At 40.6% G+C, this 15,217-nt stretch overlaps 2 protein-coding genes across 3 annotated transcripts in view; one reads left to right on the top strand and one right to left on the bottom strand.

The window, feature by feature from the left end:
* stpg1 (sperm-tail PG-rich repeat containing 1) overlaps positions 1-15,217 on the top strand; it is a 99,719-nt gene that overhangs the window by 61,581 nt on the left and 22,921 nt on the right. Inside the window, exon 9 of one of the 2 annotated variants that reach the window (XM_072247239.1) lies at positions 1,427-1,943. The exons of the other annotated variant lie outside the window; for it this stretch is intronic. Within the exon in view, the coding sequence (XP_072103340.1) occupies positions 1,427-1,500 (74 nt within the window). The 3' untranslated portion in view covers positions 1,501-1,943. Of the gene's footprint in view, positions 1-1,426; positions 1,944-15,217 lie in introns of those variants that run through there. 2 annotated transcript variants of the gene reach the window in all.
* Positions 10,972-15,217, bottom strand: part of grhl3 (grainyhead-like transcription factor 3) — a 52,608-nt gene continuing 48,362 nt past the window's right edge. Inside the window, exon 15 of the mRNA XM_072247238.1 lies at positions 10,972-12,090. Coding sequence (XP_072103339.1) covers positions 11,976-12,090 — 115 coding nt within the window. The 3' untranslated portion in view covers positions 10,972-11,975. The remainder of the gene's footprint in view (positions 12,091-15,217) is intronic.

Genomic DNA, 15,217 nt, shown 5'->3' on the forward strand with positions numbered 1-15,217 from the left:
AAGGAGAAGAACAGAGCAGGAGCTATGAAATAGGGAACACAGCTATTGAGGCAGACCTGAAGTATAAGAAAATGGTGGAAATAACCTGCAAATACAACATCTATAAAGAGAGAAAACTAAGTTAAGATTCAAAATTGTTTAATGTCATTTCCAGTACACAAATGTAAAGGAGAAGGAAATAATTGTTACTCCAAATTCGATGCAGGACAAAAAGAGATAAAAACACATAATAGGAAAAACACATTATAGGAAAGATGTCAATAAAATTGAGAGAGTACAGAGAAGGTTTACAAAAATGTTGCCTGGGTATCCTCTCCTAAGTTACAGAGAAAGGTTGAACAAGTTAGGTCTTTATTCTTTGGAGTGTAGAAGGTTGAGGGGGGGACTTGATAGAGGTGTTTAAAATTTTGAGGGGGATTGATAGAGTTGACGTGGATAGGCTTTTTCCATTGAGAGTGGGGGAGATTCAAACAAGAGGACATGAGTTGAGAGTTAAAGGGCAAAAGTTTAGGGGTAACATGAGGGGGAACTTCTTTACTCAGAGAGTGGTAGCTGTGTGGAATGAGCTTTCATCAGAAGTGGTTAAGGCAGGTTCGATGTTGTTGTTTAAAGTTAAATTGGAAAGATATATGGACAGAAAGGGAATGGAGGGTTATGGGCTGAGTGCAGGTCAGTGGGACTAGGTGAGAGTAAGAGTTCGGCACAGTCTAGAAGGGCTGAGATGGTCTGTTTCTGTGCTGTAATTGTTATATGGTTATATGGCTATGGTTAAAATAAATAAATGCAATAAATATACATACTGTACATAAGATAGTTTATATACATAGCCTGTTTGTATGTCCATAAAGTAACACTAGGTGCAGCAGTGTCTGTACCTAAGGTGAGTCTGACAGGAAGTGGTAGTGTGGAGAGGCGGGTTAGTGGGTAGTGTTGTTGGTCAGCTCTACTGCTTGGGGAAAGTAACTGTTTTTCAGTCTGGTGGTCCTATGCAGCCTCCTCACTGATGGGAGTGCGACAACCAGATGGATATTCATGAAAGGTTCATCCCTCTCTTTAGAACTGACTATGAACATCAAAATAAAAATCTGCAGCTGCTGGTCAGTCCTGACAGATACTGGAAAGGTTGGTTATCTAAAGTGAGTGCAACATTCAGTTAAAGAAATGATGTATTCTGAAGTATCAAGGAACTTCTGATGAGTACAGGAGTCTGAAAAGTGGTGAAATTATTTATTGGAGTCCATTCAAAATGTAAGTAGAAAAGTTTTTCTTGGCTGAGATCGAAACTCTTCACTCTTAGATATGGGAAAATCTTTAATTGCAGGTATTATTTCATACTTGCCAACCTTGAAAGAGTCACTCAATTTTAACAAATAAGTACTAAAACAACATGTATTCATGTGCTATTTATCTCTTCTGCATCTCACAGCCTCGTATCTGCCAAAGCAAAAGGAAAAACAGTCATTCCTGTACAATCTTAATAGAAAGTGGGTGCCATCATAGACAGTGATGGAAGACCAAGCCTGGAGCCTGTGCCCAGATGGGAGTTCTGTTCACTGCACTTCCAGTGAGTTTACCTTGCACAATGGATATGTGCTGTGTTTGATAAACTACATAGCTTTGTAGAACAAAAGAAAACTGATCATAATCAAATGCTGAAGATTATTTATGATTTTTGGGTTGGAAGCTGCTTCACCTGTATCAAGGATTAACTTTATTCGCCATATACATTTACATGTATTAGGAATTTGCTGTGACGTCTTCGCACGGCATGCAATGAAAGAAAAACAACATTCAACAATTATAAAGAATAAAGAATTATATACAAATAATACCAGAAGTGCGGATTTGGACTAAAATGTGCATAAATACATAAATATCAACACATACTTCCTATCTTAACAGCATTATAAGACCATAAAACCATAAGACAAAGGAGCAGAAGTTGGCCATTCAGCCCATCAAGTCTGCTCTGCCATTTTATCATGAGCCGATCCATTCTCCCATTTAGTCCCACTCGCCCGCCTTCTCACCATAACCTTTAATGCCCTGGCTACTCAGATACCTATCAATCTCTGCCTTAAATACACCCAATGACTTGGCCTCCACTGCCACCCATGGCAACAAATTCCATAGATTCTCCACTCTCTGGCTAAAAAAATTTCTTCGCATCTCTGTTCAGAATGGGCGCCCTTCAATCCTTAAGTCATGCCCTCTCGTACTAGACTCCCCCATCATGGGAAACAACTTTGCCACATCCACTCTGTCCATGCCTTTCAACATTCGAAATGTTCCTATGAGGTCTCCCCTCATTCTTCTAAACTCCAAGGAATACAGTCCAAGAGCGGACAAACGTTCCTCATATGTTAACCCTCTCATTCCTGGAATCATTCTAGTGTATCTTCTCCGTACCCCCTCAAACGCCATCACATCCTTTCTTAAATAAGGAGACTAAAACTGCCCACAGTACTCCAAGTGAGGTCTCACCAGTGCCTTATAGAGCCTCAACATCACATCCCTGCTCCTATACTCTCTTCCCCTAGAAATGAATGCCAACATTGCATTCGCCTTCTTTACCACCGACTCAACCTGGAGGTTAAAGCAGTATAAAGAGTTTACAGTGCAGTGACTAGATTGGTTGGGATTGCTATCTAGAATGGTTGAATCGTGTAAAGCAAATGTTCCTCATGAACTGTAAACATCCTTCCAGAAAAAAAAACTGTGGTTGTTCTGCAGTAATTAGCTATTTTGTCAAGTTTGACAATATCTCAAGTTTCTTTTAAGCTATTACTTTTAACATCAAGGAATATATCAAAGCCTTAGAAGTTTGGCTTTGTTAAACCATAAGAAAAGCACAGAGCTTTCAAGTCCTTTGAACATTCTTCCAGTAGAAGCAGGAGCAATCCCATTCCCAATCAGTGTTACATTTGTAGATCTATATATACAGTACATTAAGAAAATGTGCAGTCTGTTTGACATCTGCTAAAAATTAGTTCGGTCATGGCCTTTGTAGATATATTTTAGTACAACCCCACCCACACTCCCCTCTCCCTCCTAATGTTACCACAATAATAAATTAAGAAATAAAACAAGCTATACCAATACCAGAGAGAGACGTATAATATTAAAATTAATAAATATTAGAATGATTTTGCAACATTTGTTCACAACACTCCTGTTGAAAAATAAACAAATGAAAGTGTTAACAATTAGCAAATTCAAACAAATATTTCCCTAATTGATAAGTACATAAAGGCCAAGAACCCAGAGGACACACCATAAATGAACAGTGCACCAATGATGTCTTCTCGTATGGTGATAAGTTGCTTGCAAATGGACTGCCAAGATCGGAGAACAACTCAACCCAACCAAGTGTTCTTTTAGGCCAGGTGTTTCCAATCTTTTTTTTACACCAAGGTCCAAAACCATTAAGCAAGGAGTCCGTGGACCCCAAGTTGGGAACCCTTGATTTAGGCTGTCCCTTCTGCTTAAGGCTGGGCTTCACCTTCTTGTCACAAGTAGATAGGGTCGTAAAGAGAGCTTTTGGTACATTGGCCTTTATTAATCAAAGTATTGAGTATAAGAGCTGGAGTGTTATGATGAGGTTGTATAAGGCATTGGTGAGGCCGAATCTGGAGTATTGTGTTGAGTTTTGGTCACCAAATTACAGGAAGGATATAAATAAGGTTGAAAGAGTGCAGAGAAGGTTTACAAGAATGTTGCCAGGACTTGAGAAACTCAGTTACAGAGAGAGGTTGAATAGGTTAGGACTTTATTCCCTGGAGCGTAGAAGAATGAGGGGAGATTTGATAGAGGTATATAAAATTATGATGGGTATAGATAGAGTGAATGCAAGCAGGCTTTTTCCACTGAGGCAAGGGGAGAAAAAAACCAGAGGACATGGGTTAAGAGTGAGGGGGGAAAAGTTTAAAGGGAACATTAGGGGGGCTTCTTCACACAGAGAGTGGTGGGGAGTGTGGAATGAGCTGCCAGATGAGATGGTAAATGCAGGTTCTTTTTTAACATTTAAGAATACATTGGACAGATACATGGATGGGAGGTGTATGGAGGGATATGGTCCGTGTGCAGGTCAGTGGGACTAGGCAGAAAATGGTTCGGCACAGCCAAGAAGGGCCAAAAGGCCTGTTTCTGTGCTGTAGTTTCTATGGTTTCTCCATTTCTGTGGGTTCTGAGATGATTGAATCCATAGGTATTCCAGGTCGATGAACAGTACATTATTTCCCTCATTGCACAGTAATTTTTGTGGTCCACTCAAAGAGATACAAGGTTTCCATTGCTTTCTCACCTGTTCCTTCTCCATTTTGATTGGCTGTAGGCCAGGGTTTTTCCATCAAATTGCAAGGATGGTACCTTTCTTCGATGAGTTTTTAAGAGCATCCTTGAAGCAATTTCTCAGCCTTCTAAAACAACAGGAATTCTGCAGATGCTGGAAATTCAAGCAACACACATAAAATTTGCTGGTGAACGCAGCAGGAGGTGGCAGAAGTTACGGAGAATAATATGTTGGACCCGGAGGCTGGTGGGGTGGTAGGTGAGGACCAGTACGGAGAATAATATGTTGGACCCGGAGGCTGGTGGGGTCCAACATATTATTCTCCGTAACTTCCGCCACCTCCAATGGGATCCCACCACTAAGCACATCTTTCCCTCCCCCCCCCTCTGCATTCCGCAGGGATCGCTCCCTACGCAACTCCCTTGTCCATTTGTCCCCCTCATCCCTCCCCACTGAACTCCCTCCTGGCACTTATCCGTGTAAGCGGAACAAGTGCTACACATGCCCTTACACTTCCTCCCTTACCACCATTCAGGGCCCCAAACAGTCCTTCCAGGTGAGGCAACACTTCACCTGTGAGTCGACTGGGGTGATATACTGCGTCCGGTGCTCCCAATGTGGCCTTTTATATATTGGCGAGACCTGACGCAGACTGGGAGACCACTTTGCTGAACATCTACGCTCTGTCTGCCAGAGAAAGCAGGATCTCCCAGTGGCCACACATTTTAATTCCACATCCCGTTCCCATTCTGACATGTCTATCCACGGCCTCCTCTACTGTAAAGATGAAGCCACACTCAGGTTGGAGGAACAACACCTTATATTCCGTCTGGGTAGCCTCCAACCTGATGGCATGAACATCGACTTCTCTAACTTCCTCTGATGCCCCACCTCCCCCTCGTACCCCATCTGTTACTTATTTTTATACACACATTCTTTCTCTCACTCTCCTTTTTCTCCCTCTGTCCCTCTGAATATACCCCTTGCCCATCCTCTGGGTTCCCCCCCCCCTTTGTCTTTCTTCCCGGACCTCCTGTCCCATGATCCTCTCGTATCTCCTTTTGCCAATCACCTGTCCAGCTCTTGGCTCCATCCTTCCCCCTCCTGTCTTCTCCTATCATTTTGGATCTCCCCCTCCCCCTTCCACTTTCAAATCCCTTACTCACTCTTCCTTCAGTTAGTCCTGACGAAGGGTCTCGGCCTGAAACGTCGACTGCACCTCTTCCTAGAGTTGCTGCTCAGCCTTCTAATACTCTTTTACCTTGAGGATTGTTATACTTCTCGACCTCTCAGCCGTGGGAGATACCCTTCTCACTGCATCTAACCTGCTGAGTTCCATTAGAATGTTATAAGTTTCAATGTGGTCACCTCTGGTGAACACAGTCCTTATTTAAGTGATATTCAGGGTGTTGTGCTGCAAGGGGATGCTTTAGAAGATTTTTCAAATGCAGTATTAGTCTTTAAGGTACCTCCTGTAGGTATTCCACGACTCTGAAGTATTTTAGAGGACAAGGATCATTTAGCAGGTAGACCATATAATTGGTATTGGGATTAAGGTTAAATAGTAGATATGCTCCTATCAGAAAGGCGTATAGTCAAACTAATTAGCCATGGGTTTACGTGACCCTGGCCTTCATGGTCCCTAACCTGGAGTCAAAGAAATAGATGGAGACACAAGATTATAAGGGACTCAAAAGAACTCTCCTTCAGAAGAGAGTCCAGAACTAGGGTCATAATTTCAGTACAAGTGGTTGCTCCTTTAAAGAGAGAGGAGGAGGAATTCATTTCCTCATGTGGCCATGAGTATTTGGAATTCTTAGCACCATAGGATTGTGGAGACACAGTCAATGCATACGTATGAGGCCAAGTCAAACAGATTTTGTATTATGGCAGAGACAACACTTTACAGAGAATCAGCAAGGAAATGAAATTGTGACTGGGATCAGGTCAGATTGGACACAAGGTAGCTACATTATCACTTTTCACTAGAATGCTCTAGAAGATCTGCGAAATAAAGGACATAAGATCAGAATAGATCACAGCATTCAGTAAGGTCATGGCCTAAGCTCCTCTTTCTTACCTAAACACGTTAACTCTCCTTCTGAGAGAACCTTTATCTCAACTTTGAATACATTGAATAAATCAACATCTTCAGCACTCTCATGCAGAGAACTCCAAAGAATAGCATCTCAGAGTGAGCAACTTCCTCTTCAATTCCACATCGAATAGCCTTTCCACGCAGATCCCAACCCTGCACTCATTTTTTCTGCATACAGACTAACCACCCAATCTTCTCCCCAATCATCTACTTAAGTAGCACCTCCAAACAACAACTCCCCCAACTAACTATACCTGACTGATATTTTTGAATATCAATCCCCATGATCATATCAATCTATCAACCTAAGCTACTCCCTTTTTCAGTAAGCTACTCAGTGACAATTCTCATACATTAGATGAAGTATCACTGGCAGAAGTCTCACTGGCAAACAAAAGTAGCTCTTCTCCTCCACTGCAATTACAATATATTATGCCTTTTCAGGCACTTTCCAGATTTTAACTCAGAGCGTGTATTGAGAAATTGGCTTCAGCCAGCAGGTCATCAGGGAAGGGGTGTGAATGTTATTGAGTTCATTGCAAATAATCTATAGCATTATAAAGTCAATTTAATTAAACTGAAGCAGTTTTCTCAAGAGCAGAGAAAATAGAATACAACTGAAATCATAGCAACTTTTCCTAGAAGAAGAGGGACAATTAGAACAAATGTTCTGCATAAAGTCAATATTTGCACAACACTGTCAAGGGATTGATTGAGCCTCTCCACTTGAGGTGGGAATGGTGTCATGACTATATACAACCTTGAAAAGACTTGGGTTGGCACAGTAGCGTAGTGGTTAGCATAACGCTTTACGGTACCAGCGACCTGGGTTCAATTCCCACCGCTGTCTGTAAGGAGTCTGTACGTCTTCGTGGAATGCGTGGGGTTTACTCCAGGTGCTTTGGTCACAGTCCAGACATACCAGTTGCTAAGTTAATTGTTCATTGTAAATTGTTCCGTGATTAGGCTAAGGTTGAATCAGGTTGGCGCGGCTTGAAGGGCTGGAAGTGACTGTTCCACGTTGCATCTCAATAAGTAAATAATAAAATTATGCCATGGTTTAGGAAAAGACTTTCTTCTTCTACTGACAGAATGAAATTAGAAAAACAGAGCAAAATTGATGGTGAGTTACACTTGCTCGACCCAATTGGGATAATTTCAGTCACTGTTGATACTGAGATCAAAAAGCCAAGGGGAACAGAAACACATCAGGAAGGAACTAAGCCTTGTTGCAACACACATAAAAGTTGCTGGTGAACGCAGCAGGCCAGGCAGCATCTGTAGGAAGGGGTACAGTCGACGTTTCGGGCCGAGCCCTTCGTCAGGACTAACTGAAAGAAGATCTAGTAAGAGCTAGTAGGAGAGGATCATGGGACGGGAGGCCTAGGGAGAAAGAAAGGGGGAGGGGGACGCCCAGAGAATGGGCAATAAACTGTCCCATGATCCTCTCATATCCCTTTTGCCAATCAACTGTCCAGCTCTTGGCTCCATCCCTCCCCCTCCTGTCTTCTCCTATCATTTCAGATCTCCCCCTCCCCCTCTCACTTTCAAATCTCTTACTAGCTCTTCTTTCAGTTAGTCCTGATGAAGGGTCTCGGCCTGAAACGTCAACTGTACCTCTTCCAAGAGATGCTGCCTGGCCTGCTGCGTTCACCAGCAACTTTTATGTGTGTTGCTTGAAATTTCAGCATCCGCAGATTTCCTCATGTTTGCGTTTTTACAGCCTTGTTGCATCTGTTTTATCATCACTAAAGCGCATGGGAGAAAATTGATGGGAAAAGTCACATAACCAAAATAAGCAAGTCTAACTCACCACTTTACATATTGGGTGCATCAACTAGCTGAGGGTTCTAAAATCATTGCAGATCGAAATTCAAAGGTACAAAGAAAAGAAAACACAAAGCAAGCTGTAAAATTATTTTATTTACTTTTCATTTAAATTCAAATATAAAACAAATCTTTATCATTTGACAACGTTTCCCAGTTAATAAAATGTGTCACATGTTCAATCACCATTTTCCTACATGATCTACAATCAGTTGTCACTGTACCTGACTCAAAAAGACAAGGCAAGGATGAACAGGCATTTGCAATTTACCTCATAAGGAAAGGCTAACTCATGAAACCATGAGCAGCATGGGTTCAACAAGGCATTCCATGGTGAACTTCGTCTTCACAACTCTCAATGCTTCCTTGATTCGACTGCCATTGCCATTAATCGGTTGACACTGAATGGGGTTCCCTGATGAAGCAGTGCTGATGGAAATGAAAGATTAGTAGTTCTTTGACATTTTTGGAAAGCTTTCCCACTCCACCACCACCACCACCTTTATAATTCACTACTCAACACAATGGGCACCATTGGTCACTTTACAAGGAACAGACACGGTGATGACTAGTGAGGAGGACAATGCTTAGTAATGGTCCATGAGACATGTAGAATAATGGTATGGGAGTGGACCTCAACACTCTGTGCATTCTGTTTTGTTCTTACAAGGCTAGAATCAATTTATCCCTAGCAAGAAACACATGGACTTTAGCATGAACTATATTATCTACTGGTTCCCAGGAGGAGTGTGAACATAGAAGAGTGCAGCACAGGAGCTGGCCACCCGGTCCTCGATGTTGTGCCGAACCAGCTAAAAAGCAAATGAAATCACCTAAACACTAATCCCTCCTATCCACATCATGTCCATATCCCTCCATCCTCCTAACATCAATATGCCTACCCAAACGTCTCTTTTAAAAGCCTTTAATATATTTACCTCCACCACCATACCAGGCAGCACATCTCTGGCATCCTTGACTCTCTGAGCGGAAAATTTAACCCCTCACATCCCCTTTGAACCAACCACCCCCCTCACCTTCAATGCATATCCTCTGGTGCTAGACACCTCAACCCAAGAAACAGAAATGCTATCTACCCCTCTCATAATCTTGTAAACCTCTATCAGATTTTCTCTCATCTTCTGGCACTCCAGAGAAAACAACCCAAGTTTATCCACCCTCTCGTGCTAGCACATGCCTTCTAAACGAGGCAGCATCCTGGCAAAACTCTTCTGCACCCTCTCCAAAGCCTCAATATTCTTCCTATAATGGGGTGACCAGAACTGTATGCAAAACTCCAGATGTGACCTAACCAGAATTTTACTGAGTTGCAACATAACCCCTTGACTTTTAAACTCAGTACCTCGACTAATAAAAACAAGCATTCCATAAGCCTTCTTAACCACCTTATCAACTTGGATAGCCACTTTCAAGGAGTTATGAACTTGGATCCCAAGATCTATTTGCTCAGCAACACTGTTAAAGACTTGTGCAATACTTCAGTTTGATGATAAAGGGTAAGCCTTTTAGGACCGAAATTAGGAAAACCTTCTTCACACAGAGAGTGGTGAATCTGCGGAATTCTCTGCCACAGGAAACAGTTGAGGCCAGTTCATTGGCTATATTTAAGAGGGAGTTAGATATGGCCCTTGTGGCTAAAGGGATCGGGGGTATGGAGAGAAGGCAGATACAGGGTTCTGAGTTGGATGATCAGCCATGATCATACTGAATGGCGGTGCAGGCTCGAAGGGCCGAATGGCCTACTCCTGCACATATTTTCTATGTTTCTATGTTTCAGTGTGTATTGAGTAGGAAGCAGTGAAGTGTATTAAGGGGAAGGGAGTCCTTATTGTATAATATCTGCGACTGATAGAAATATTATGCATTTTAAGCTTCAATGGAATTTGTTTAGAATGATTAAGTTTAAAAAAACAACATTGTGAACACTCAACACAGAGCAAATAGGTAATGACACATGGACACAGTTGGAGTACCATTCCTTTGTGAAGTGAGGAATAGAACAATTTGGAGATCTATTTTTAAAACAAGTTACATTTTAATCAATTGAAATTTTTACAGGAATTTGGCAGTGAAGTTTATGTAACTCTTTAATATTTGAACTCAATAGTAACATCCAGAAAGTTACAATATTAGAGTGTTACACCAGACATACTAATTCATTATAATGGAATAACAAAAATATATCCCACAATTGTGAGATCTCATCTTCAGTTTGAAAAACATATCATAAATGTGAAATGTCCATCACCACAATGTCTATACTTGAAGCTAACTCTTTGTATTTACAATATATATGCTTTCACATCGTGGAGATCCTGAGTAAAATATTAAAGAAATTAAAGAAAAGTAAAATTGACCATGTTAGATGCACAAATATAGTAATGACAAAAGACAATTCATTGCAAGAAATGTTCTTGTTTTCCTCTAATAATGTTAGGAAAATCTTTGAGCATGTTGCACATCTCTGACTTTATACCCAAGTAAGTGTTCTCAAAAGTATTAGCAAACAATTGGAAATCAACGTTTAGTAAATCAGTCGGATGAAGACAGAATTCTCAAATCATCCTTATTACCATATCTTCAGGCATAGAAATATCACATTTCTGCAAATAATTAGTCAGGTGAATGATCATCAAATTTGCAAACTTAGTAAAAATGCTATTGAACTTAACAGGAAACAATGCTTTTGCAAAGAAAAGCACTCCTTCTTTGATTAATTTCATGTGTCCAATCAAGAAAAATATTTGCTTTGAAGGGGCATAAACAAAATCTTCTTTCATTGAATTGGGCAGTTATCAGGGCTACAAAAATTTAAAACCTAGTAACCCGAATAGTACTTTGGTAACAGAGTTATTATCCTATGATACAGTATTTTACAAGCAAGCATAGTACAATGCTTTAAAGGTCTCAAGCCATGATATGATTACAAAATACCATGACTCTAAAAGTACATAAGTTCTGTACATGCTGATAATCTATGGAAATTCTTGATCACATCAGGATGAGCTTGGACCATCTGCAGCATTAAAAGTGAATACACGCAAATACTTCTTCCACTGAAACATTAAAGAAAGTTGGGTCAGACTCTTGATGTGTATTAAGGAAGTGTGTTTCAGTGGAACTACACAGTAATATTTAAAGGAGAAATAAATGTTCTTTTTAACTATTGGAGGCAGGGTTCCCCTCCACAGAAGAAATAATGTTTCTTTATGAGCAATGAATTCTTCCAAATACTTCATGAGCACCATAAATAGTAATCTATTTGTGTAAATACTATATATTGAGAAACCGGCTGGAAATCTGAAAATGTTGAATTGTGGTTTTATAAAACAAGTAGATTACAGAAATGAACAAATAGTTCCAAAATATCATACGCTGTGACATACTGAAATATACAAAGACTGGCTGGCATCCTGGTAGATGGTCCAATAGTCCGTGGAGCTTGGTTAGATGGAGTGAAGACATACATGACTTTCAGATCCCAAAAGGAACATCTTGAGCGGTGTAGGTGTAGAAGAAAAATATTGCTTCAGCTATCACCCAGAGAAGTGTAGAATAAAGTTAACTCTTCACACTTGGCTTAAGCAAACCTGTTTTGGTGTTAGCTCAGAAGAGAAGAGTGGCACAAAACTTTTTGGTCCAAAGCAGCCAATAGTATATGTTCATGGACAGAGGGACAGAGGTAGAGTAATTCCTGGTCTTTTCTATATTCTGTACTTCTAGGAATGTTGAGTCTCCTTAAACCTCTTTAAGTGTTATTTGATAGCCTCCATACATGTCCTTTATTTCCACCAAAAATGCGGCATGGTTACAGTAATGCTGCACAATGTTATCATCCATGTTCACCAAAATTCTGTAGGAAGCAGATAGAAAAATGATTGTTAAATAGAGATAATTTATTGTAGTCCAAATTACCAATGTAAGAAAAATTTTCTCGTTAACTCAAGTTTTATTGTGATAATCGTTAACTCGACACAAAACAGACCAGGCGCCATGACCCGGAGAGTGAAACCCGTAAGAAAATAATTGCACCGTAAGAACTCCATCTACCTGACTAAGAGAGAACATATATAATTACAGTGGCTAGGCACCAGAAGGTTGGAGGTGGAATTAATTTAAAGGTAACTTTCATTCACTAATGGCCTCTCCCTGTGCCATACATTTTTGTGATTCTCTTTTTGAGTACCTCCAGCAGGACCACAAACTTGCTGTTGGGTTTGGAGGCTTGCGTGCCTCAATGACTCGGAGAGCTATGTTGGCTGGGCACACAAAGTGCTGGATTAACTCAGCAGGCCAGGATGGAAAAGAGAAAACAGTCGACATTTCAGGCCGAGACCCTTCGTGAAGCCTGCTGAACTCCTTCAACATTTTGTGTGTGTTGCTTGGGGATTTGCAGCATCTGCAGATTTTCTTGTGTTTGTGCATGTTGGCTGGAGTCTGGGCCTTGTGCTTTGGCTCTTGGTAGGGTCACCCATGCCAAACAGGTCAAAGGGTAGAGGCCAGACTAAGAGTGGTCCACCAGTCCTCCAGGTTCAGGGGTTCAGCTCAGAGCTACCAACCCTGACTGGTAAAACAAAATTGTTACAGAAACAGCAATGAGGAATCCTTCTACATCTGAGGGTGACAGTATTCCTGAGACTGACAGTAGTGAAAACTGAGAGGAAGCTACTGACATGATGAAGGGAGCCCTGAACACCGGCAAAGATGGAGGATCTATATTGCTGCCCTGACTATGCATGGTGTAATATACCTCTCTTTATAAGACAGCAAAGTTTCTGACATCAGAGCTTTCTGCCTGACAAGTGTTAACGCCACTTAGTGAGGGAGCCAGGAAGAAGACTGCTTCCAAGAAGGTAGCTCAAACAATAGGCAGTTCTCAACTTCTGTGGAATTATACCTTAAGCTAGCAATCTCTCTGGTTTAGCATTCAACCTTGCCTGTCACTGTGGCAAAAGCTGCCACATCAATTGCTCACCTGCTTGGAAAATAAAGTTACAATAACCTGACTGGCTTACAATATTCATTGTAAATAGAAAATTAATTCTAATGAACTGGGAACACCTGTTTTGTGTGCCTTGGATGAGTCATTGAAGAAGGAGCAAAAGTCAGTACTCAAATCAGCAATGGTCACATTCCGATCCAGTCACGAACAAACATTCCAAGGTCTTTCATGATTTGAAAACATTCACTTCCTCTTATTCAGTTCCTATTCCTTTTGTTTTGTATTGCTTTAATATTAGAATAATAAAAGACACATATCATATTTAATTAAGATTTTGACTGACGTTTTTGTGGATTGAATAAAACACCTTAAGGAACATCTAAATTTAATACAAATCTCCTGCTGTACCTATTCCTCAATGTTTAAAATGCTTCACCTTTGGCATTACATGAATCAAATCATATCAAAATATGCAAATGTAAAAATTTAATGAAGATATTTTTATGAAAGTGTAAATTCCAAGTTCAAAAACAATCTTTGAAATCAAACTACTGGCATTGCAATCAAAATGTAACACTTCCCCAATAACCAACATGAAAATCATTTCATAGTCATGGAATTGTAACCATTTCCTAATCAATGATTACTGTGAATCTTTACAGTGCACTGCTTATTTAATTTAACTATTGTGTGTGTATACATATATATATATATATTTACTGTAATTCACAGTTCTTTTCCTCTATTATTATGTATTGCATTGTATTGCTGCCGCAAAGTTAATAAATTTCATGACATATGCCAGTGCTATTACACCTGATTCTGATTCAGATTCTGAATGAAGTTAGACTTTGGCCCTTCCTTTGCGCACTGTATAATAATCAAGGAATACTTACTTACTTACTGCCTGTTACGCTGCTGGCACTTTGGGAAGCAATGAAGGACCTCTGTCTCTGATGCACATAGTTATAGAAGGATTCTTCATTGCTATTTCTGAAACAATTTCTCTTTTGAGCAGTCAGGGTTGTTAGCCCTGAGCTGTACCCTGAACCTGGTGGACTGGTGGACCACTCTTAGTCCGGCCTCTACTCTTCGACCTGTTTGGCATGGGTGACCCTACCAAGAGCCAAAGCACAAGCCCTTGACACCAGCCAACATAGCTCTCTGGGTCATTGCAGCACACAAGCCTCCAAAGCCTACGCTAAGGTTGTGGACCTCTTGGGGGAATCCAGGAATAAAACCAAGTAAGTTGGATTCTCTTGAGCAGTGCAGCCCTGCCTTGAGCAGGGAGGTTAAAGATATAATTGGCTTAGCAGCATTCATAGAGTACAACAATAAATAATGAAAAGTGAACTTTAAAAGAAAAGTCTGACTGGAGATTATAGAAATAAACGATAACAGGCCCTTTGACTCATGCATTCTGTGCTGCTGTTTATTTTCCATTGAATTAAAATTCTCATCACATTCTTATCTCATTCCCTCATCTTTTTTTCCATCCTTTCCTTTAATTATACAAAATATTCCTAAATATTCAATTACTGTTTCCAAGCCTTCATTACTTTGGCTCTAAATTCTGTTTTCAGCTGTTTCTATGGCGCTGAGTTCATAAGGTAAGGGATTTAATCGAGCAGTTCTGTCTCCTCAATTTAAATCTTTAAGTTGCTGGAAATTGACTATCTATCTCCCCTGACATGACTCTTCATATTTATTCAACACATGCAAGATGCTGGAGGAACTCAGCAGGCTAGACAGCATCTAAGGCAAAAAGAAAATAGTTGCTATTTCAGGCCAGGACCCTTCATCAGTGCTCTTGGTGAGTCCTGATGAAGGGTCTTGACCCGAAACATACACTGTTAACTCTTTTGCCTGGGTTTCATCTCCTAAATTACAGAGAAAGGTTGAAGAGATTAGCTCTTTATTCTTTGGAGCGTAGAAGGTTGAGAGGGGACTTGATAGGGGTGTTTAAAATCATGAGGGGGATTGATAGATTTGACGTGGATAGGCTTTTTCCATTGAGAGTGGGGGAGATTCGAACAAG

This window comes from Mobula birostris, chromosome 30 (assembly GCF_030028105.1).
Source record: "Mobula birostris isolate sMobBir1 chromosome 30, sMobBir1.hap1, whole genome shotgun sequence".
NCBI classification, from domain to species: Eukaryota; Metazoa; Chordata; class Chondrichthyes; order Myliobatiformes; family Myliobatidae; genus Mobula; species Mobula birostris.